Here is a 25,395-nt window from a genome sequence, read left to right on the forward strand (position 1 = left end):
ATCTCTTCTTCTGGGGAATGATTTCTAACTGAGATTATATATATTATACATGTTTACTTTGAAACTTGCTTTACTAATTCTAACTTTGTTACGAATACATTTTCTCCATATTTCCTCAGAGTAGTGTGTGGCTGCTTTTATCTACTTATCAGAATCAATATCTCTAGCATTATAGTCAACACAGGCAATTCCCAAAATTCTTCAGTCACAGCAGTATGTCACTTTTAGACCGTTGCATAAAACACATGGTTTAGCATCATTATAAAAGCAATCTGGAACCATGCTGAAGTATTATTATCAAGGGCATTAATGAAATGGTGTTTATGAAGCAATTATGCAAAGAGATTATTTCCAGACCTCCCTCTGAATGTAAAGAAACAAATAAACAAAAACCCACAATGTTTGGAAAACATGGGTAAGTGTGCACAGTGGCCCTGCCATGTTCCTGTCCAATTTATGGGGATGGTTGTCCATTTTCCACCGTGGACCGATATTACCGAGCCATGACTTTCATCAGCACTCCTAGTAAGGAGACAGGGCTCTGTTCAATGAAAACACACTTGTCCAAATTCTGGCCAGGGTCATCTATGACCCATGCCTTCCCAAGCACACCCCACAACCCATGTCCACGTGAAGCAGGTGCATTACCCCGGGGGGTTTCTACCGCCCAGTGACTGCGGTGTCACACCAGCTAGTGTTAATCCTTAGAACAGAGTTGAACCTCACCTTGTCATTTTTTTATCACTCTTCTGGGATCCGAGGGACAGCGGTTATTAGAAAAGTAAGTGTGGAAAGCAACTCGGAATTAGAGAAAGAAAAATTCTCTGTGGTCACGCACTACCATTATCTTCACAGATGAGTTTACATCTGGATGCCGAAGACGTTTAAACGCGGAAAAAATGAGAACTCTGACTCTGACCGTGATCATATTCTGTAAACCCATCACGGTAACATACCATTGGGACTATATTTGGGCTCCTCCATGAGATAAAAACAGGCCTGCAATTGCCATACTCTTTCAAACGTCTGTGAATACCCTTGTTAGAGAAACTGCAGACCGCGGCAGAAACCCTGTAAATGCCACACATTTTTAGTACTTTTCTTTTTAGCGGGGGGTAATTTCCAAACCGAAATCAGTTGAAGCTACAATTTGGTTTGTGTTGAGTGGGCAGGTTCCCAAAGAGCCGCGTGTCACACAATAGCTGAAGTGTCTCGTAAATTAAGGCCCCTGGCCTCCCAATATAACAATGATGCCCTGGTTTGAGACTTTTAAAGCATTGCAATTAAAAAATAAATAAAATTCTACAGCAGAGTTTTTAAAAAGAAAGACAATCGGGGATGACAGGCCCAGGAGAATTTCACTGAGTCTAAAATAGCAGCTGCATTCTACTTTTCCTGTCAAGTCTGGGGGCAAATCTTCCCGGTATCAGTCCAGCCGTCAACCATCACTTAGGAAAAATAAAGCAGAATACCGGAGTTAGAAAAGAACATGGTCAATTGTTCCTTCAGCTCAAACAAAAAGTATAAATTAATAGTAAATACGGACGCCTGAAATTTAGGGGAAAATTGGATGTTAACTGCACTCACTAACTGATAGGCTGAATTAGACGTGCTTTTTGACTGCAAGATAAATATAAACAGACCTTTCCATTCAAAGTCAGCCTGTTCTTCTAACGGCTCAGAAACCCAAAAGCCGCCTTATTCAATACCCTTCTTTTAACAGTGGAGCAGGTGAGTCCTGTGAGTGACCAGGAATCTTATATGACAACAAGAACTGTACTCAACTACGTCCAAGGTAAACCCATCCCCAGAAACACGAGGCAGGGGACTGGTTCTCAAACCGAGTGAGCCCACCAGGAGAGCTCTAAACACAGGTCCCGGCCCCAGGCCCAGAGTGTGGATTTGGCACTTCTGTGGCACCTGCGTATTTTCCTTTCTAAGAAGTCCCCAGGTAACAATGAAGTCGCAGGTGGGGGATCTGAGCGCCACTGCCCCAGAGAACACTGAGGGCGTGGGAGTAGGAGACAGGACTGCCAAGCGCCAGGCACTGCAGGCTTCTTTATCAACTGTTACTGCTGGGAGCGTCGCCAGCTGAAAGGTGAGCAAACTGACACCAAGAACGGTGACGTATCTGCTGGCAAGGGAGAGGGCCAGAGGCAGTCCCAGGGTAGTGAGGGGCCACCCCACTTTCCAGTTGCTTCACCCCACTTAAGGCCTAACCCGTAAAATCACATACCTGGTAAAACGCCCTGCATTAATATCTGGGTTGTACAACTTGTAATATCTATCTTACAACGTGCAGACTTGCTCATAAAACATTCTACCTTGGAGGCCTCGGAGCATTCGAACAATCACACACGGCTGTTTCTCATCCAGGGAACCAATTCCCACCTCTACCTGGCTACTGAAAATTTCTGTTGGAAATTGGGGAATTTCCAACAATCCCCTTGAACTTCTGGCTTGCTCCTTTCCTGTACCACTCAACAATTTCCCCAAACAATAATCTTCGCTGGCACAGAGGAATCACCTGCCCCTGACCAGGGATGGGACTCACCCTCTGTGTTAGAAATAGCAAGTGCCCACTGCTTGCACTTTTCAAGGCTCCTACGACGGATGACCCAGATGTCTGCTTAGTGTTTGTGGGTGTCAGAGTTACGCCTTTGGTGTAAGCTCCAAAAGCACAGAGTTCCATGCCTCGCACAGGATGCACCGTAGCACAGCACTTAATAAAGGCTCCGTGTTGATAATGACCTGCACTAACTCTCCATTATCGGGGAGTCCCTTGCTCTGTGTAACAAAGCAACTCCAAGATCTGTTTCCATGACAACAGCAGCATCACACAGGAAAGAGCAGGGAGTACAGAAGGGCTCTTCAGAAATTGTTACCAAAATGCATATCCAGTTGAGGAGACTGAAAACAACATTCTGGCCATTAAATGTGAGGTTGAAATCCTTTGTATCCTCTAATGATGTGACTATTTTTAAACACCCAATGGGAACTGATTCGGAACATTATAAATACCATCCATCTGCCAGATTTCACGTCTAAAATTAGGTTACCAGGTTCATCAATCTCCCTTAGAAGATTCTAGCAGAAATAGACCGAACCTCTCTGACGGCCAACAGCGGCGAGATGCCGACAGTTCAAACGCTACGGTGAACTGGACAGCATTCGTTCAACAGCGACGAGCTTAGAGGGAACTCCCCGAGCCACCATTTTACCTGAATAAAATTAAAATGGGAAATATCTTAGGAGGCAGGAGTGTCTTCGAAGGCCCTTCAAACCACGTACCAAGCCACACACTGAACACAGCTCACAGCAGCGCGTCTTTAACTAAACCACGTATTACAAACAGGTCCGACAGGGGACGTGACGCTTCCCCTTGCTCCTGTGCTCACACAGGGGAGGGGAGGTGAAAATCTAACACCAAACAACCTGAGGGGCCTCCTCCCTGCCTAACACGTTTTTCTGCCATGACTTTCCATTCAGCGACCGTGAAAGAGGCCAGGGCCCGCTGACCATAAGTAAACTGGAAGGACAGCCAGAAGGGGACCCGTTCGGTCCTCAGCTGCTGGGGGCAGGGCTCTTTCGCCGGCGTGCGTGCCAGGTCAGTTTGGGAACTTGCCTCGGTCTTCTCTGTTTATTTTATTTCGATAAACCAAGGGGAAGCTGGCAGCCTCTGTCCTCACAGTCCCTCTGAGCCCCCTCCCTGCCCCGTGGTCCGCGTGACGCAGCGTGGACTCAGCGTATGCTTCGGGCACACAGCTCGACCGGCAATTTCCAACCTTGTCACAAGCATGGGAGTCAGACACGAACACGGGACGGCACCTGCCCAAGGAACTGTGTATTACCCTCGATTCCCAAGAGCCTCCCCTTACGCTGAGAGGCCACAGCCGGCTCGCGGGAGACAGAAATTCTGTGTGACACCGCGGTTCCCTCGGGCGGGGCCTCGTGGGTCCATTCGTGCTCCTGTAACTCAGCGGTCCCTGGCCGAGAGGCAGCCACAGCAGGCTGAGGGTGAGCCCTGAGCACAGGCGCGGAGAGAGGGGCCTGCCCTCAGGGGCGGCAGCGGGCGGCGGTGGAGACGGTCACAGCAGCGTTAGGAACGTCATCCACTCCTAAGCTCGGTCCTCTCCAGGCTGAACGTTCCTGACTCGCTTTCTGGGTCTCCTGGTCACACCTCGATACCCCTGAAGACCTGCGGCCCGGCGGCACTTTGGTGCCCGGGGAGGAGCGCCCTCCCCCGATGCCCTGGGAGGCCCCGGGAGGCCCCGGGAGGCCCCGGGATGCCCCGGGATGCCCCGGGAGGCCCCGGGAGGCCCTGTGATGCCCTGGGAGGCCCCGGGAGGCCCTGCTGCACGTGACCACGCTGCTTTCGCCAGCAGTGAGTTACTGGTACCCTGTTCTGCTTCAATCAACCCTTATTACTCACTATTGGGAACTACGATGTAATAAAAATATGACGACTGAATACACACAATTATCGAAACTCAAAACATCTCATTAATACAAAAACGCTTCTTGCAAAAAAAAAACTTAGAGAAGCACAAACACCAAGGAACCAACAAAGGGTTTAAGGGACGAGGGGCGGGCGGGGGGAGCTCATCCTGCGACTCCCTCACCCCGGGCTCCTCCTCCTATCATCCACAGACCGAGAAACTCAGTTCACTCTGCTGCATCTGAAACCCCTCACGACATCAGGCGGGAACAGACTCCTCCCTCTACGCCTGAGATGACCTCGTAGCGACGGCACAGAAAAGGCCACGTGCCCACCGCGCACAGCGCCGGCAGTTACGTCGAGGGGGCCGTCGTCCTCAACGACGCGAACACAGAACCCACTGTTAGTCACCCATCCAATACTAAGTCTCCTCTTTCTTACTTAACCACCTTGATTTTGTTCTGGGCAGAAACAGACCCAGCTTAAAACAAAACCAGCCAACCGAACACCTACACCTCCCCAGAAGGAGTGGAAGTTGTCGGGCTGGGCCTCTGGGGTTCTCTGAAAGAGCAGACTCGAGGGGCACCCCTCCCTTTCCCGCTGCTCGGGGCACGGACGGGACGGAGCTGGAGCGGCCACCCGACCGCCGGGGCAACCGCCGTCCGCATGGACGGGGGAAGCTCCTCGGTGAGACGCTGAGCCGAGGGGCAGAAGGAGCTGGGCCCTTCGCGGAATCGTGGGGCCCCCGGGTGAGCCCAGGAGCACCCCGTTCCAGACGCTTTGTTTCATGAAGACGACAAAACCCCGACTTAGTTCAAGCCTCTCTTTGGTCAGGTTTTCTATTCCTCACGTCTGAGCCCAACCCCAGAGGGAACCACCCAGCAGCACGCGGCAGTCCAGGCGTCTGCGACACGCAGCTCCGTCGCCAGGCCGCCGGGCAAAGGCGGCTTCTCGGACGGGTGGGGGGCGCCGCTCGCATCGCGCTCCCGGGGCACAGGGCACTTGCCGCCCTTTTGGTGACGCGGACGGGACTAGAGAGAGGTGCAGAGGCTTCCAGACGAATTTGAGAACTTCAGAATTGTACCGTCCCAACAAGATCCGACCCAGAAAGACAATCTAAGTCTCGCCAACTTAAAAAAAAAAAATCAAATTATGATCACGACTTCAATTTCCTGGCGCCTCTCTAGCTCCAGCTTCCCTACACGCAGCTTCTGCCACAGTCGTAGCTTTATGAAGCTTTTGCGCCCAGCACCACATAGGCATTTCCCCGGGTCTCTACGATCACCCCTCTGAATGCCGCTCGGCCCCGGTCACACTGGTGCATCACGATCCACCTAGAACTCCCCCGGATCCACAAGGATGCGCGTGGAAGTGACGGCCGCGGGGGGGCCTAGGAACGCCGCGCCCAGGCCAGCACCCCCGCGCCATGCCTGTGGGCGCCGAGATTCTCTTGGAGATCAGTTATTCTCAAGGCTTTAAATCCCGCACTCATCCCACTTCCCCCGAACGGCTGATACACAGAGCCTGGCGACAATGAGGGGTTCCCGCTAAATACGACGGGTTACAGACACACTTCCTATAAACGAGCCTTACAGGCCACATGTTCTCGACGTCAAGACTGAGAAACACGAAGCCCCACGTTACCGCGAGTTGGTTTCTTGACACGTTAACTCGTGTTTTCGTGTGTTTTTTTTAAAAATAGAAAAGGGGCAGCGCATCTCAGTTTGCTTACAAGCCAGGAGACTGCCCTGAATCCTGCGTTTCCTAACTGCACACAGACACGGCACGAATGACAGGTTATAAATAAACGGGTTTTCAAGCGTAAAGCCTGCTCCAACCATACACTACACTATTTATAAAGGCCTAAGGCAACGATCCATTTCCAGTGGGAAAAAAGAACTGCAGACAGGCCTGGGACAACTGTGTGTGTGTGCGCGCATGTGTGCGTGCGTGCGTGCGTGTGTGCGCATGTGTGTGTGCATGTGTGCGCGTGTGCGTGCGCATGTGTGCGTGTGTGCACATGTGTGTGTGCGTGTGTGTGTGTACGTGTGTGTGCCCGCGCATGCGTGCGTGCCAGCGTTATAAAATGTAGCTTTTAATAAAACCTTGACCCCAATGCCGGTAACTTCAGGAAAGAGCTTGGGCGGAGGGAAGAAGAAAGTTATTTCATTTGGGAAAAACAACTGCCCCCTCCTCCTAACCTTCCACACACGCAGTCTGAACACACACAGCTGCTGTAACGCTTCACCGTGCCCGCGAGCTGGAGCAAACACAAGATCTAAATACAATTATATTTTAAACGCCGGGTCATGGCCTCACATAAAAATACCATTCCACTTTTCCTCATGCGTTTCTAAATTATGACATGCTTTCCCCCGGCGTCTGCAGCCACTCGGGAATTTTCAGGGAACTTCCGTGCATGGTTTTAATCTCTCATCCCTGGCGCTCGGGGCCCAGTGACACAATACCCCTTCCTGTGTGTTGTATTTAACTATTTTGGTTAATACGGCGATTGTTAAAAGTCCACTTTAAATTTTAAATACTAAGATTTCTGATTTATTGAGCCTGAATTATGCCGCAACACCGGTGTGAACATGAAAGCGGCACCGTGGTAGTTTCTCGGTTTTAACAACCGTGATTTATCCTTTCCTGCGACTTCCTTCCCTGTTGTCTGGAACCACCACAAAAGGACACTGCGTCTCTTCTCGCCGTGGTGCTGGAGCAACCGAAATTACACAACACGCAGCTCAGTCTCTGTCTCTCGGAAAGTCCCGCCGGCGGACTGGCGAGCTGGCGAGTCTAGCAAGCGAGGAAAACGAAGGTGAGTGAACTTCGTGTTTGGCGCACAAGTGCAGAGCCTGTCTAACCACGCGACTTCACAGTGGTGATCTCGGCAAAGGAGGAACTTCTCCTGTCTCTTTTTCTCTCGCAGGTGATGTAAGAGCCGAATCTCTAAGCTTCTCAAGTGCTGGAGGCAGGGACGGCCTAGGAGAGACGCAGCTGTAACGTTTCTCCGCCGAGCGTGAGTTTCTGTTTTCTTATGAACTCAAAGGCGATCTATGTGTTCGGCTCAGTGATATTACAGTTAAAAGGAAAACCATTCATTTAGCCAAAGGAGAAGCAATTTCAACCTAACAACCCAGAGCGTTTATGATTTTACAGTGAGTTGAATATTTGACTCTGACACTTGTTCTACACACAAAACACAAGGTTTTTCATTACAGAGGAACTTAGTGTGTCGTCAGCGCTTCTTAAAGATTTGACATTTGGCTGCAGTATCCGTATGTTGGTTAATTTTCTTATGAGCCCCATGATGGAAAGACTTAAAGGCGAACTTGAGAAAAAAGTTAAAGAAATTAGACTGTCAGGTTCTGTTACATTGTTACATGCCTCTTGCTAAAGTGTTTGTTCATTAATTTATATCCAGCACATTACCTAAAGCAAATATGGAGGGGAAAAGGTTATGAAGAACATGGCTTTTGTTTTGTTTTTTTGTGGTTTTTTTTTGGGAAGATCCATCCAGTCCCATAGTAGGCCTTAGGTGTGACTGGCGCGGCCGGTTTATTTACCGTACGGTATGAAGCTATCATCCCGGGAAAGGGAAGAATCTCTATTGATCCCCGGAGGAAGGGACAGGCAATCATCGGGTAACCAATGAACAGCGTGGCTGAGGCCCTGACGCACAGGAGGGAGGAAAGACAACGGACAGCCACGCGGGGCGTCGCCTGAGCAGAGACCTGGGCGTGTGCAGGAGCCTCCTCGGGGCACGAGCTGCGAGCCCAGGAACCCACGGGCCCCGAGATGCGACTGGGCCGGGCGTGTTCTGCCCAGGGAGGGGGACAGGAGCCAGATCGCAGTCACGGGGGCCTGGCTGACCCAGAAGTTCCTATTTTATTCTGATGGCCAAGGAAAGCCACCGGAGGGGTTAGACAGCCGTGCAGTGATATAATCTGCCTGATACTCGGGAAAACAAAACACAGAAGCCCCATTCTAGCTCTGTGTGGAAGGGAAGAGATACACTGCAGGGGACAAGAGCAGAAACGAGCAAGCTGGGAGGCCACTGGGAAACCTGTATTTTTGCAGAGGTTACTTTGCCGGAGTCTCCCGTCACTTGGCTGCTGGATCTGATCGAGTTTAAGCCAAGAGCTCCAAACCGACCGCGGGCCCGGGGACGTGCAGAGGAGGTCTGTGTCGCCACGTCTGCGATGCCTTCTGAAATCTTCCACTTACCACGGTCTCCCCCATTCCAGTTCCGTACATTAAGTTACTCTAAGCCACAGATGAAAATGAATTACCTGAATCTTGGGGCATCACTCAAACTTAGCAGGCGCCAGCGAGAGCAGCCTGCCTTTCTAATTTTAAGACCTGCTGGGTGAACTCCTCCTCTCTCGAGCTCCCCTGGTCTTTTGTGATTAATTTTAGTAACGGGGGAACGACCTGTTTAAGAACAAATGAGTCACAATACAGCCTAATATCCAGAAAACTACCATCACCCTCCTCCACAGAGAATATCATTTCCAAGTATGAGACTCTCATGGTTTCAATATTCCTACCCCGTGTTAACGCTACAAAGCTTCCTGCCTTGGCGGAGAGACGGGGAGGGACAGGCCAGGGACCTGCAAAACGCAGCGAGCAAGCAACGTGCAGACTGCCTTCGGAAAGGTACTTGTCTTAGGTTGGTTTATGACAAGACAACCAAAAAAACACCACAACACAAAAAAACACCTCGCCTGCTGTGGAGCAAATTTGTAGCCAGGGCTCCCGGTGATTTGGGCTCCAGTAGGAGGCTCCCCGGGCGGCCTTTCCAGCAAAGGTTCTCAGGTGCAGGTTCATCTGACTGTTTGTACACCTGTCTGATCTTCCTCAGTCACTTGTATGGATCAAGAAAAATAAATAAGGAAACCGTCCGACACAGTTTTCATCCCAACCAGTCCAAAGGCTATTATTGCCCAGATCCATTACTGTTTTTTTTAACTCCAAAGAATTAAGACAATGGTTTCAAATGGCTACTGCAAAAAGTAGGGAAAGCCTGTCCCTTGTGGCGCCCCCGTCGTAATGATGCCGACGAAACATCCGCTCCTAGGTAATCGGGCAGCTCAGCAGCCGTCTCACGTGCAGCTAAAACTGTTCAAGTAACTGGAGGCCAGATAAAAGCAACGGGGCGATCACATTAGGTTACCAGACCTCCGTCCACTCACCCTCTTCGGTTCGACAATGCTTTTCCAGCGCCCGTTCTGTGCCAGGCTGTGCACTGGGCTCTTAGCTTTCAAAGGGAAAAGACACAGGATCTGCTCACGGAGAATTCCCCGTGCAGGCAAAATCATTAAGCAATGCAGCAACTTAAAAAAAAACCCCGCAGGCACCGACTAAAAGCGCCCCTGAGAGGCTGGCGAGGATCCCTATGGCTCGCCGCGCTTCACACACGCAAGTCTCTCTCAAACCTGATGTCAGAGACAGTTTGGACCTTTTCACAAGAAAAATCACTCCCTACCCAGTCCTCTCACCTCCTTTTGGACCCACGACAGTCCTACCCGCCTCACGCACGCCCCTCTCTCAGACCTGGCTCCACTAGGTTTTTGGCGGCCTCCCCAAACAATCTCCACACTCTCTGAGGCTGACAATTTGCCAGCACTGGAGGCTTTGAAAAGAATGTGCTACTGGCCTCTGTGCTATTCTAAGAGCGGAGTTCCACAGATGTCTGAGCAGTGACAACTTCCACTGCTGGACGGAGCTGAAAAGCCCCCAGGGCCCCTTGAAAGCAGGCCTTTGGCTAAAATCTGAGGCACCCTGTCATCAAACACACACACACACACACACTCCCCTGCTCTCGGCCAAAACCTGGGAAGGGCAGAGAACGGACGCTCTACTATCCGGCTGTCTCCTGAAGTTCACTGTCAGAACTGCGGCCGAGGGGGCACGTCTCTGGAGCTATTTTCATTCCCAGCTAAATTAACTTGGCGCAAAAGTAGCAGGAGTCCCGTCCCTTGCAGGAGATGCTCCTACAGCTTCGAATCTGGTACGTAAAAGAATCTACCCACTGAGGGTCTGAATTAGCACTGGGATTTTTTGGTTTAGGTTTTTAGGTTTATTTGCCTGAAATAATTTGTTTCTAAGGGTTCCTGTGGCGCCGTAGCCCGTGAGGAGCGGTACCCGCGGGCGAGGGCAGGGTGGTTTCAGGACCTGGAGAGGGTGTCCGCAGAGGCGTACCCGGGAGGCGAGCCCACCAGGAGGCACAGAACACTCCCGTGCCTCTTGCGGGAGGTTCTTTTTTACATCCCCTGAGTTTGTGTGCCACTGGATAGCAGCATCTGGCGAGAGATGTCAGCGCCTTCGGCCAGCAGGGAAAACACCACAATACTGGTCTGTTTGTAAAAGAAAGTTTTGAAAAGAACTGCAATCCATCTGAAAATGCCACCACCTCCAGGGAGCCCTCCCTCACTCTCCCATTAGACGCTCTCTCTCCCTCCACTTTACAGCATTGTATTTCTTCGCGCCTTCTGCAGCTATGCATGTGATCTTACAGTATAATCAGTGGCCTACCTGGCTCGCCCCTGTGATGTAAGAGGCTGTACTGGGAGGGCAGGAATGAACCTGTCTTCACCGTCACGACACCCCGGCATGAAGTCCTTAAAAATATTTGTGACGGAAAGGAACTGAGGGCTGAGAGACTACTAAGTTCATCCTCTGTATTTATTTTTAAAAAAGCAAACCAAGGTTAAGGAAGGTTTGCAGAACGAACTGGTAGGGCAGGATACCCAGATCCCACGCCAGGCCCCTCTGAGCTCCCCTGGCTGCGTTTCAAATGCCACTTGTTTAGCACCTGCACCTTCTACGCATCTCGCTTCCCTTCATCGGTTCAAGGATATAAAAATATTTCGGGTAAAACGGGGTTTGCTCACAAAATTGTCTTATTTCCACAGTAAATGTAAAAGCACACTTTGAGAAAAATAGGAGATTTGCTAATTAGATTTATTGCCAGATCTGTTTTAAATGTTTTGAGTTTTGTTATAAATGAAGCTTTGAAAGGTTGAACTTTAAACAATTCAGCAGCTTTTTTTTTTTTTTAATTTGATGGGTTTCTAAGGCACCGAAAAGAACTCGAGAGCAGAGAATCCTCCAGGCTGCCGTGAAGAGCAGAGAGCGGTTCTGCTTTCCGGGCCTGCAGGTCCCTCAGCGCGCGAGTTAAAACCCGCCAAGCCGAGCTGCTCCGAGCCCTGAGCGGGAGCCCGGCCCTGCCTCCGCTGCCACCGGGAAATCGGTCTCCTGATGGGAAGGTAGAAAATCCCTTGAAGCACATAATTTAAGGGTCGGTGACTGAAGTGAGCTGGCGAGAGCAGCGCAGAAGAGAACGGCCTACTCTTCAGGCCTCCCTGGAAAATTGTTTTTTCAGTTAAAAATATTCCTTTCTGTGTAACAGCCCAAGTTTCTTTCCGCTCAAACGGGGTGGGGAAAAGTAGGCTTACAGTTGTGAGTACTCCACAGTTTATCCTTGGATTATCACTTATTAATTATTGTATTATTTTCCGAACACACAAACTGCAGACCTACACTGGCCACCCTGTGTTTTTGATGCCGGTACCTCCAGTGCCCCCCAAGGCCCACTCTCCTCGGCTGGCCCCGTTTCCGGCACACAGCGCTGCTCCCCGGAGACAGGCGCAAACCAACAAAGCTCCCCGTTCCCCTGCGGCAGCTTCGGGGGTCATCCGCTCCGGGGGACAGATGTGAACTTCTTTCAATCAACAGGGGCATTTATAACTCGTGAGGCGAACGAGAAACAGTCTGTTACACTGGCTGAAAGCAATGACGGGCCTGTCGGTTAATAAACTGAAGGGTGATTTACGGAGGTTGTACAGTGTGTCAGCATCTTCGGGAAAGGACCGCGCTGTGTTCCCGGAAAGCTATTTGGTGGAGTTTGTCCATGTGGCTGCCCGGGGGGAAGGTTGAAGGGGACCAGCCAACACGAGACTCTTCTCTGATCCCTAAGCGGTCCCGACAGGGCTCAGGAGGACACACATCTGCTCGTCGGGACGAGCGAAACAGTGCGACACTAACGGAAGCCTTCCCATCCGTAGCGTGGGCCCCACCAACAGCTGTACGGGCATTAAACAGTTACACCCGGAAATCCGCGCGGGCGTCCGACAACAGTCCCCGGGTTACTTACATCGGTGTCGGGTCCCTTATCCGCACCCGGACACGAGAAAGTAACAAATTCATGGCACCTCTTGTGAACCACAAAACAGCAAACTGGGGGAAGAGAAAAGAAAACTCAGGTTAGAACAGACCGGACTCAGTGTACAAGCTTGTTGTCCACAACGGGCCACACAGACTGCTAGGCGTCGATTTAATGTCACTACAGACAGGATCTCGGGCGTCAATCAGGAGGCATTTCATTCAAGACTCAGCAACATTCGGCATCGATTAGACTCACAGGTAATAGACTCATAAAACGCCAGCCCTGACAGGGCCCGGGGGGGCCCAAACCGCGATTCCAGTCTCTCAAGGTATAGACCAAGGACCAAAATTTAAAGTCCTTTGCACTGTCCTATACCAACATGCTCACGCTCATGTGCATGTTTATAAATGTTACCCCCTGTGGGTGACATAAACTATAGAGTTTGTAACTGTACATAATACATGGGTACCCCCCTAAACGTGGGTGGCAGAGCTTCCTTAGCGAAATTCTGAACTTGAGAAACTCATTAAGACACAAGCCCAGGCTACAGAGAACAGCCCTTCAAAATAAATGAAGACAGGCCGGGGAACACCCTCACGCCTTCTTGTTTCCGCCCGCTCGCCGTAAATCTCTAATGAGGAGGAGAGAAGGAGAGAAGGGGAGAAGGGGAGAAGGGGAGAAGGGGAGAAGGGGAGAAGGGGAGAAGGGGAGAAGGGGAGAAGGGGAGAAGGGGAGAAGGGGAGAAGGGGAGAAGGGGGAGGGGAGAGGGGAGGGGAGGGGAGGGAAGGGAGGGAGGGAGGGAGCCCGGAGGGTGAGGAGATGGGTATGTGGAGTCTGGGAAGCAGGATGAGGTTAGATTGTTTCCTTTTTAAGTAGCTACCTTTTAATGGGGTCATGATACAATGTTGCTGTAACAGTACATTTAAAAAAAAAAAGAAAATGCAGGCTTGGTATCGAGCAGGCAGAGTTGGCCCTATGAGGGAACCACCCGTAGGAACATGACAATTAAAGATGCCTCAGAAGAGCATCGCTTTAGAAGCAGAGATGCCCTGACCCGGGGGGTCTTGTTCGCTGCCTGCCGTGCACATCGGGGCGGGAGGGGTGGGAGTGACCCACAGAGGAGAGAGCCCCCCGGCTGCCCGGGTGGCACCAAATGCACTCGGCTCCTACACGCCCTCAGATCGGGGCCTTTCCGCCGTGTTCCTGCTGAACGCCCGTCGCCGCGGCCCCCCAGGGATGAGTAATAAGGCGGCGCCGCAATGGCACCAAGTGGCCTCGTCGCTGCCCCGCCGCAGGCACAACGCCGTCGCTCGCTCGCTCGCTCGCTGGAACTGGGAGAGTGAGTGGCTGAGGGAAGGCCTTGCGGGGGCCGTGGTTCATTGTTGCCTCACCGGCGCTTCTCATGGATACAGTGTTTCGAAGGGAAAAGAAACATTCTCATTTCCTGCTTAATCGTTGAAACCTTGCGGGTCTTTCATCTCTCCCTTTCTTTAAATCCATCTCTGCGTTCACGAAGAAAACCCGTATTTATCAAATCCCGTTGGAAGGACAGTTTATTGTATTTGTTCCCTCTATCCCCGCTTACCCATCCACACGATTATATGTCTCCAGCTAAAAGTATTCCCATTCTATGCCTCAAAAATAATCTCATATCCAATTTTTTTCCTAAGAAGAACCAGGCCCTCCCCGCACAGTATAATTTACAAGGCAGCAAAAAGCTCCACCGCCTACCCCAAAATACTTCTTCCCAGCCTGCCTCGGGGCCCCCTACCTTCTACAAGCCTCAGATCCCGATGTGCCTGGAAGGCCCATCAGGGCGTGGAGGGAAGGGTCACAGGTTTCCAGAGAGCCATTTGTGCGCCGGTCACCTGAGGGATCAAGACGCGGGCCTGCCCAAGGACTTCAGATTCAGGCCGGGTGGTCTTCACGCCTATGCCGAGCGGCCGGTTCGGGAGAGGAGGCTGCGTCCGCCCTCCCTGCACCCCGACCCCCAGTGGGGGGGGCTGGGACGAGAAGCGCCTCGATATTGGCGACGCCAGCATTTGCCAGGGAAAGGCCGCCCCAGGAAGCTGAGCGAGGGCCAGACATTCCCAAATCGCCCGCGGCTGGCCTTGACCTTGGGTTTCAAGTTCCAAACTCAACCGGGGAACGCGCACCTTGTAAGAAAATACGATGCACACATTTGAGAAGCGCTGCTGGTGCAGCTGAAAATGAGGAGACGTCTCAATAAAGCCAGAGGATGCACTGGGTTGACCTGGAGGCCGGACGGCATAGACTGTCCTCAGGCTGACCACCAGGAGCTACGGCTTCTCCTTTTTATCGGGAACTCTTAACGGCCTTCATCTCCCCGTGTCATGGGGAGCAAGGGGGGCTGGGGAGAGGGCGAGGGGGTAACGTGGTCCCTGTCCTAGAGCACGCCTGACCTTGGCCTGACCTTGGCCTGACCTTGGCCAGGAGGAGGGCAGCACCGAGGCAGCAGGCACTCTGCCGCAAGACGTGCAGACACACGTCATGGTGGATCCCTCCTGCTCCAAGCGGGGTCCTGGGGCTGGCCCCCCGGCCCGTTATGAAGCCTTGGCTTCATCAAGCACAGGTGGGCCAGCGGGACTCTGGGATGGAGCCTCATGTTCAAAGACTTGGGGGCCCCTGGGTTCGTACAACCAAATGAGAGGTTTTCAAACAGCAGCTGTCCTGCAGCTGAAGGTCCCAAAGTAAATCCTCACTCAATCACCCACGAAGCACAACATCACTTTCCTCTGGTTCTCTCCGGGATACGCTGACACTGCCCCATGGTGCCGATGACACGTGAAATGTGCCAGTCGCGCTAAGCAAATGACCCGGAGGGCAAAAATAGGAGGGACCACGGGCGTGGCCCGACCACGCTTCTTACGGCCACGTGGCTGTAAAATGGAGAAGGCTCGGCCTACTGGTCCCCGGCGCCCTGAGCTTACACAGGGAGCAGGCAGGATGGAAACGAAGGAGAGCTCTGGCTGTCCGTCAGGGGCACGTTTCAGAGACAGAGCAAATAAGAGACACCCATGTTTGACTCAAGGATTCATAAAAATTTCAAAAAAAAAATTAGGTGTCACGACGCTGCCGTGTTGATGTTAATGGCGCTTCTCGGTTGTGCTCACTGGTTTATTTTTATTTTTTTTAAATGTTTTTATTGATTTCAGAGAGAGGAAGGGAGAGGGGGAGAGAGAGAAACATCAATTGGCTGCCTCCTGCACCCCCCGACTGGGGATGGACCCACACCCCGGGCATGTGCCCTGACCAGCGACCTCTTGGTTCATGGGTCAACGCTCAGCCACTGAGCCACACCGGCCGGCACGCCCATTAGTTTAAAGAGAACAAAACCCAGCAAAGGGCAGGCCCAAAGCCGAACACTGGGTGAGAGGGAAACACCTCTCCCTCCTGAGGCTGCCCCCCCCCCCCCCAGGAATCTGGTAAGAGCTCATTTCACTAGAGCGGGTCTTGGCCCATCAGACACAGCCGGGCGGCCTGAGGCTGCTTGTTTTGTGTCCAACGCCATTCGTCACGCAAATGGAGGACTTGGGGCTCTCGACACTGAACAGTGTTTCCCAGCGTGACCTCGGGCAGACGGTAAGTAGGCCCGGAGACATTTTCCACGCTCCACTCCTGCAGCGCTTGGCTCTGGGGAAGCGATGCTGCTGGGGGAGGAGTCGGCTGCGGCTAAGAGACCCCTGCCACCAATCCGGACTCCTTCGGAGATGCCGCCGCTGGGCACACGCCAGTCCCCAGGCACGCGATGGCGGCCCCGCGGGAGAGACCCTGGGGTGACCAACCACGCCTTCGCACCCACTAGGAAGCCGACGAGAACCAGGATGGCGCCGACGGGAGGAACTGGAACCCCTGGACTTTGCTGCTGCGGACGCCGAGTGGGGCAGCTGCTGTGGCCAAGGGGGCGGATATTTCCCAAACGTTAAACCCAGAACCACCGTCCACTCCAACTATTCCCCCGGGGCTCCCCGCCGTGTCCTCCGTTGGCAGAGCGGGCCACCCCCGGTCACGCCTCACGTGGGCCGCAGTGCTCCTCACGGGGAAGAGATGCGCGAGCATGTCACCTTCCCTTTCTCTATAAAAATAACGTCCTTTCGCCCGCAGGCCTCCCAGCTTCACACCCAGGTCTCGGTCACACAAGACGAAGGTGCAGCAGTCCACCCGGCCCCTCTCCCGTGGGCTCAGTTACCCACGGGGAGCCCTGTTCTGAAAACATTAAATGAAAAACCCCCAAAACAAACACTCGGTCACTCAACCTGTGCTCTGTCCTGAGCCGGCAGGACGAGCCCCCCCCCGCCCCCCTCCTGCTCGGAGGGGCCTCACCCCTGTCCCGCCGCAGAGGCCCCCGCCCCTCGGCCCCCGCCCCTCAGCCCCCGCCCCTCGGCCACGCAGGAGCCGCCTCGGTCGTCAGATCACCCACCCGGGTGTCGCCGGGCTGCGTTCAGGTCTCCCTTATTTTACCGAGTCACGGCCCAAGGTGCTGGCCACTCGGATTTGCAGAGAGGCACAAAGCGGGAAGGCGAAGGTTCCCGACCGAGGGCGGTTCGGCAGCTCCCACCCCACGGGAAGGCTGAGCGCAGGACAGACGGCCAGGGGTTTCGGGAGAGACATTCACGTAACTTTCGTTAGCGTATTGTCGTAATTGGTCTTCGCTGTCAGTTACTGTCGTTAGTCTGTTCCTACGGCTGATGGATAAACGGGACTTTATCACAGGCCTGCGCGTATGCGAAAAGCCAGGGCACCTGCATTCAGGGCTGGGCATTACCCGAGGCTCCAGGTGTCCCCTGGGGGGTCTTGGAACACGTCCCCCGTGCATACACGGAGACTACTTCGCGCAAAGGATTCGCTGTTCTCCAAAATCAATGGAGCAGAAGCCATTAGGAATTCAAGAAAGAGCCCACTAGGTGTAAGAGCTCCACTTCGCCTGGAACAGGAGACTGGCGGCTGAGCTTCCGCGAGCGCCTGTTTTAGATCCGTCGACGGCTGCCACCGTGTGAGATGGTTTTAATTAAATCTTGCTTAGCTGGAAGGGATTAATGAAAGGGAACGTCACGTCAGAACACAATGAGAATGGAAATCTCCAGGGCGAGTGAACACCGCTTTCGGCTTTGCGGGGAAAGGAACGAAAAACGGGAGCTTCTATTATATTTGCACGTTAAAAGAAAATTATCGGTTTCACATCTGTAACGGTGAAAACAGTCTTCTCGTGGGATCCACGTTACAGTTGTACAAAACCAAAGCAAACTGACGTGGTGGATGGCACGCCCTCGGGAGGGCCTCCCTCGGGGGGCAGGAGGCGCCCGCCCGCGAGCATCGGGGGACATGCCCCTGCTACGCTCTCCCCAGCGCCCTGGTGTCCCCGTTTCTGACCAGGCGCCCCCTCCTCCCCTTCCCCGGGAGACGCGGCGTTCACCTCTGGCTCAGCTTCCCTCTCTCCAGCATCACCAAGTCTGACTGACGCTCCCTTTCTGGGGTCCTCCCTCGCTGGATTCGAGATGTGTTTTGAAAAAACAGCTGCGGATTCAATGTGAGGTGGGAAGGGAAGGGGAGCCAAAGGTGGCCTCTAGGTGACCAGCCGGAGCCACTGGCCACACGGTGTCACCATCGTGGAAACAAGAGGGGAGCCTTAAGGTGAAACCGAGCGCGCAGACGAGTAAGGGGAGAGAGGGAACGAAACCGGATCCGGGTGCTGGCGCGGGCCTCCCCGCCAGGCCTCTCGGCCAGGGAACCTTCCAGCGCCCTTCAGGGACGCCAGCCTCTTTATTAATAATCTGAGCCGGGCTAATAATCCTGAACGCGGGAGGCCGTATCGTGCGGGGCTGTATCGTTGGCACGCGTTTGGCCTGACTCTCCTGTCCTTGCGACGGAAAGAACCCTAAACGTAGAGGGAAAACCGGCAGGTTGTGGGTCATGAAGGGAAGCGGCCAGGGGGTAAGAAAGAACGAACCTGGGCCTGGGGACGCGGAACCGCACAGGCCGGAGGAGAAACTGCTCTTGCCGTGGCTGGAAGTGGGGTTTCGGTTTTAGACGGGCGCAGAAGGATGCGCGGCGGGTCTGCCCGACGGCTGTGGCAGGCAGGCACGGGGACCGGGGAGGCGCGAGGTCTAGAGCCAGCTGGGGACCCGGACGGGCTTTGGAGGCATCTCTGTGGCCGACAGCGGAAGGCAGCAAGGGAAATGAAGACTCGGGGTGGCAGGAGGGAGTCGGGGGACGCCCGCGCGTGCGGCTGATGGCGGAGAGGCGGCGGGCTGGGCGGTGGGAGTCAGGGGAGAGCTGGGGCCTGGGGCCGGGGGAAGGAAGGCTTTTGGGACGAGCTCCGATGATCCCTGGCCCGTAATGGCCCCGAAGCCACACGCTTGGAAGAATGTAGAAAATGACAGCAACTCACGTGCCAACAGGCCGTTGCTCAATGCTCTCCTTTCTTTAACTCCGTTCAACTTACTCCCACATTCCCCAGCTCAGAGCTGAAATGGAACGGATTTTCTGACACCAGCTCCCGACACACAGCAATGGAATCTGAATACCCACGTAACTAGTAGAAAGGCCCATCTGCTTTATGGGAACAAACAAACAAAAAGCCCTTAAAGGTAAGTCTTTAGTGGCGAGATAACACAGGTTCCCACACAGGATAAAACCACCCGGAAAGCAAACACCTGGAATCCCCAAGAGCCCAACAGCCCAGAGACGTGACCTTGAGCGCTCACCTTCAGGAAGGACTGGGGCTGATTCAAAGGGCAGGAAACCTCCCTGAGGGCCTGATGCTAACAGGAGCAGACAAGACTTCAGGAAGAACCTACTGTAGCCTTTCGGGGGGCCCGGGTAGGTGAGAAACAAGGTCATGACTCTTCCCCGCCTAATTCTATCTTTGTTGAATCCTAGGCTACAGTTTTATCCTTAAGTCAAAGTCCTGACATCCCAGCGGCCTCATGAACGGCCAACATCCTCAGCACATACTCGCTCGGCAGACAAACCCCTTGGTTACAAGCTGAAGGTCAGGGGCAAAGCCAAGCGCTCTGCCCGTCTTTACACAAACACCGACGACGCGGCTCCCAGCAGAAAGCCAGGGGGGCGGCAGACACGGGAGGGCCATGGGCTCTGTGAAGCGCAATCCCTCTGGGGCGGCTGCTTGGTGGATGGAGATGGTGGCAGCCACCTGAGAAGAGACCGTGGGCGTCCTGGGTGCAGGGTCGAGGGGGGGTGTGCTCGGCTGGTGAGACGAGGTCAGCAAGAGAGGAGGGACGAGCCTGGGAGAGAGGCCGGCAGACAGGTCAACAGCGTCGCTCCCACGACAAGTCAGGAAGAAGCTGACTAAAGCAAGTCTGTTGGGTCAGGGACTGGAGGGTCACTGTCACACAGGCCATGGCTGTGGCGGCCGTAAAATCAGAGGAACGGAATGCAGGGGTTGGCAGGAAAGCAGGTAGTAAAGAAACAGTGAAATTCTGGTCAACAGCCCTGGCCGGTGTGGCTCAGCTGGCTGGGCATCGAACCGAAAGGTTGCGGGTTCGATTCCTGGTCAGGGCACAGGCCCGGGCTGTGGGCTCGACCCGTGGGGGGGGCCCTGCAGGAGGCAGGGACCGATGCTGTGCTCTCCCATCAATGTTTCTCTCTCTCTCTCCTGCTCCCTTCCTCTAAAGAAAAAAAAAAAAAAATCAATAAAAATTTTTTAAAATTCTGGTCAACAACTATTCACCGACGACAGCTACGTCCCACATATGACGGTACCCCTTGGTGACGGTCAGGATCGACAGGGCCCAGGTCCCCGCACAAACTCTGAGTCCAGTTTAGAAAACACAGTCACAGACACACAACTTCCCGATCACGAAGGAAACACAGCCCAGTCGGGGGACGTTTCCCGCCAGGTCGGAGCAGCGCCGATGTCAAGTTATGGAAACGGGCACGGCCGCCCCGGGCAAACCGCGAGACAGGCAGGGGGTCGGGGGAAATCAAGCTCTGATGGAAAGAAACGTGATTCATATCAACCACGGAAACACTGCCCTCTTCACGGTTCGCAGGAGGAAGTGAAGTCCTTCCAAACGCTGTAGCGCGCACTCATTTCAGAGCCCAGCGCCGCCTGCTCGGTTTTTTCGTTTCAGTCATGTAACGGCAAAGCTCGCGTGGGTGAGGGCCCAGGCATTCCGGGCGCAATGTCCTGGCTTCGCTGTATTCCAGCTGATGAGGAATGGGGCGGGCGCCGTCTCAGGACGGAAAGGAGGGTGTCGGCGTCTGGCTACAAGGGCAGGGACCCTGAGAGTGAGCACGGGCCTGGCCGGTGGGGTTCCGCAGTCAGCCCAGGATTCAATTCCGGGCCCCGCGCAGGGCCCACGTGGGAGGCAACCCATCGATGTCTCTCTCTCACATCGACGTTTCTCTCGCCCTCTCTCTCTCCGCCTCCCTTTCCACTCTCTAAGAACCACTGGAAAAAATATTCCCGGGTGGGGATTAACAACAACTGAAAAAGCAAACACGCTGCAAGGTTACCCCTGAGATTAGAAGGCGACCAGGGAGCAATTTTTAATTCTTAGAGATAAAAACGTGCACCAAGTGTCCAGAAATAAAATGCTTTCATTTTCTTGAGATTATGTTTAGCTTATGCGACAAAAATCTGTTCGCAGGATGACGGGAATTTTTGCCCGTGTGGCATTTCGTGGAGAGCGTCTCAGAAGCAGCCGTAATACACTAATTACCTCCCTTTTATCAAATACGTCGGGAACCAATAAAGCATCAGGAATGTGGAACACAACATAATTTCAAAGCAATGGGGCCGGAAATATCCAGAAAGCAGACGTGAAGGTGTCCAAGGGGTTCCAACGCCCACGGGGAACACGCTGAGCAAGTGGGGAAGATGTAACACAAAGGAGCCGGGAATGTTTTCATACAAATCAAGACGCGAGGCCTGGAGAGCAGCGGGGGGGCAATGAAAAAACAACGGACCTTACAGAACAAATACATTTCACTCCAAACAGCACCTCAGAAAACATAAGGCAAAGTAAGTGCTTGAAGGCTATTCATTGTTATCCAGAATTTTAAGACCAAATTGCATTTTAATCTACACTTATATACACGCTTAAGAAACTTACATTTGACAATAATCGTCATGTAGAGCTATTTACTGATTTTAAAAGATGTACGTGTGTGTGTGTGTGTGTGTGTGTGTGTGTGTGTTCATGGGGAAGTTTTCTAAGGATATAGGCCAAAGTGGTGAAGGGGTGGTGTCCGGGGTGGTGTTTAAGAAGATTTAATTTTACTTTTCTTTCTTTTGGTTCATGTCTATCTTCTAATTTTTTCAACCTTTAATGAATTAACTAAAAATACAACTTTCAGGATGATGTTCGTAGTAACAAGCTACAAGATCCCAACGTGATTTCTGAATCACCACCATAAAAAATCAGTCTCAGTCCATATTTAGAATTGAATGTGTTTTGTTATACTGTAAGCCCACCAGGTATTTCATACGATTCCGTGACTCATGCTCGGCCATGGGAATGCATAGAAACAGAAACTAGAAAACAAAAATGTTTGAGGACGGTGGTGGAGACGAGCTCAGGGGGGAAAAAACAAAAAAACAGACGAAAAAACAAAGCAAAAAAATGCAATAACATCCAATTGTCCACTTAAAAACTTTAGGTTTTGCATAGTAGCAATTCCACACTCAACAATTAAGTCAAAGAAAATGATGAGAGATGTGCATAAAAATATGGCACAGAGATGTTTATAACAGCATTATATGTAAAGTCAAAAAACTGGAAGGGAACTAAGAGCCCAACAATGGGGTGTAGTTACCACGGGTCGAGCTGGTATATGGCCATGTTGCAAAAGTATACTTATGGAAGCAGGTAAATGTCTAGATACCTTACTCAACAGAAGGAAAGAAAGCTGGCTACAAAGTAGCATGGTGTATACATTTTTAAAAGCCTATGTAAGGCCACGCATCAAAATGGTAACAGTGACTAACTGTGTTTTGTGGGGTGAGATCACTGTCACAGTATAATTTTCTCCAAACATGACTCTCAAACAAATACAAAATAAAGATGTTGAAGTTATTTGAGTTATTAATGAGGCAACCGCTACGCTGGTAAAGCCGCTGGTTCAAATGCCCACCAGGAAAGGCGCTGTGGGAGCGGTCAGCTGAGTCAGGGGACGCGGGGACTGCTGGCGGGTTCCTTCTGGGCCGAGCAGAACGCTCGAAGGTGGACTGTGTCCGTGGGTGCCCAACTCTGAAAAGATTCAAAACCACTGGGTCGTACGCTTGAAGCGAACGGTCTATTATGCGGATTATACCAAAGTTATTTTCAAAAAGCTCAAAACACACAGAAAGAGCAGAACCTCCTCAGTAATTAACCAATCCTTTGATGGCCTTGTTAAGCGATGTCCCTGAATAAAACACTGACATCTCCTCACCTTTACGTTTTCTTTCTAAATTTTAAATCATTTTCCCAATGTTGAAATGATGTATTTTTCTTCCTTTTGAGATTTTTTCTGCGTTTTCTGGACTAAGTGCGGATCTTTGGAGTGGTTCTGTTTGTGGATACCCGAAGCATGTTCTCAGGTGGTTTCTGGGCAGCGTGAGCCCAGCACAGCCTCTCCACCTGGCAGGACGGGAGGACAGTGTCCCCTGTCACCCTCCCCCCTCCCCCACCAGCCACGTGATCTTGGGCACGTTCACTTCAGAACCTCAATTCTCTCCGACTCTACGAGGGAAATGAACACCACCGACCTGGCCAGGCTGCGCAGAACCAGACAGGACGCTGTAAATTCAGTTCCAGCCCAGACCTGACACATCATGGGCGCTCCACAAATCATTTTTTCCCCCTTTCTCCAGATTGGACAAAAAGAAATTTTATTTAAAAAAAAACACCACATCATGTTAGGGGGTTCCAAAATAATTTGGAACTAGTGACTAAATTGAGGCAAGAGAAAAATGGGACATTTCCTTTTTTTAATTTATCTTTATTGTTGAAAGAATTACAGATGTCCCCTTCCCCCCCCCATTGACCCCTCCTACCTCAACGAGGAATGTAAGTAAAGACATAACCCGGCTGACATGGAATCAATGAGATGACACAAAGCAAGCCTGGGCCTCGGGCCACTGCAGCCTCCAGAGGCCCAGGAGAAGGCAGTTCTTCAGTTTCCTATAAACTAGACGGAAACCTTCAGACTGAGAGGCAGCCCGAGGCCAGGGCCTCAGCCAGCCGGTATGGCTGCCAAAAGAACTATTAGGAGAAGAGGCTGCATTAACAGAGGTATATCATCTAGAATGGAGGAGGTGAGAATTCCACACAACTCTTTATTCCTCCTGAGACACGGTTTGGGGTTCCAAGGGCTTTTGTTACTGTGGTTGCAGTCTCTGTTTGGTTTAGGCTGTCTAAAGACAAGTAAGGTGGAGAGACTCAGAATCACACCCTAACAGAGGGGGCGGGGGGGGGGGGATCTGCCTGAAAGGGAGGAAAGCCTGAAACTGAGCTCTTTGCAAATACTTGAATGTCTGGTATTTGCAGGAAGGATTAAGCTTGTTCTGTGTGTCCCTAAAGGACGGACACTCTATAGGACTAAAGAAAGCTGTAGGGTATCAGATTTCCGCCAACTATAAGAGGGGGTGATGTAAGAGCTGTCTGAAAATGAAGGCGGTTTGCGGGAGGACTCGGAGGTTACCGGGTCTGGTGGTTGGGGCAGAGCCCGGAAAACTGCTCTTTGTGAAACCAGGGGAAATGTTCAGATGCTCTACAGGGCCCAGAGTACGCACGGCCTTTACAGTTTGTGTAGCCACCCCGACACCCTCCCACAGCCAAATTCAACCAGAGCAGCTAACAGCAGCCATCCTACTTATCACAGTTGTACTTAATATTCATCACGTCTTTAAGTGGAAAGAAATGAACTCCCGGTACAAGAAAACCCGCCCAAAGACGACTTTAGAAAAAACAGCTTTCCTATCAGGGATGGGACGAAGCCTTCAGCACGTTTTAAAGCTAAAGGCGGAGCGTGGACCTGGAAGCTGCAAACGTGGTCCTTCCCCACCCGACTTATTGCGGCTGGTAAACGCAAGGTGCAGCCTCGAGGTGCCCCCTCGGCCTTTCTGCGGCCTGCGGCTGGAGAGGGCGCCCCCCGTCCGCATAGCAGCAGCCTTTCGGCTGGCTGGACTGCCCTGCTGATCGGAGTGCGCCGAGGCGACATTCCTGGGCACCGGTCAGGGGAGCGGACCGCCAGCAGGCCAGGGTCCCCACCAATGTGTAAAGCTCCCACGAATGCACACAGATTCACACAAGACAACACACAACGTCACTGGAGCTTTTTGCTAATGTCAACGGCACCTCTGGGGTCCTGACCTGGACGAGCTGCTGCTGTGGAAGGATCTCTAAGTTACATCACACGATGTTGAGTCACTTGAACTGGGTGAGTCACATGAGAAAATAGGGAACAATAGTAAGAGTAAGTCCTCATAATACTCTTATTAAGTATTTTTTAAGGACAAGGAAAGAGCGGCGGAGAGAAGCAAACTGCGGAGTCACACCGTCAATACCCAGGAGGCCGAGTTCCCAGCCTGCCCGTCTGGTTCGAGGGCTCAGGTTTCCACCAGGACGTAACAGCAGCGGCCGGGGCTCCTAGTGTTGGCGTTGCTATGGTGACGCCTGTGCTCCGACTCGCCCCGCTGTCACCCTTGGATCTGGGCAACAGCAGGGTGGCAAAAGGCTGGCTGCACAGAGGGCGTCCCTGGTTACTGAGGGCCGGACGGCACGGGGTTCCCTGGCCGGAGGCTGGGGGTTTCAGG

At 52.5% G+C, this 25,395-nt stretch overlaps 1 protein-coding gene across 2 annotated transcripts in view; it reads right to left on the reverse strand.

Moving 5' to 3' along the window:
- The window catches only part of PRKCA (protein kinase C alpha), a 248,670-nt gene that overhangs the window by 123,263 nt on the left and 100,012 nt on the right, over positions 1 to 25,395 (reverse strand). The window contains exon 3 of one of the 2 annotated variants that reach the window (XM_087826312.1): positions 12,600 to 12,682. The exons of the other annotated variant lie outside the window; for it this stretch is intronic. Coding sequence (XP_087682438.1) covers positions 12,600 to 12,682 — 83 coding nt within the window. The remainder of the gene's footprint in view (positions 1 to 12,599; positions 12,683 to 25,395) is intronic. 2 annotated transcript variants of the gene reach the window in all.

The sequence above is a fragment of the Miniopterus natalensis genome, chromosome 17, assembly GCF_054644295.1.
Source record: "Miniopterus natalensis isolate mMinNat1 chromosome 17, mMinNat1.hap1, whole genome shotgun sequence".
Taxonomy (NCBI): Eukaryota; Metazoa; Chordata; class Mammalia; order Chiroptera; family Miniopteridae; genus Miniopterus; species Miniopterus natalensis.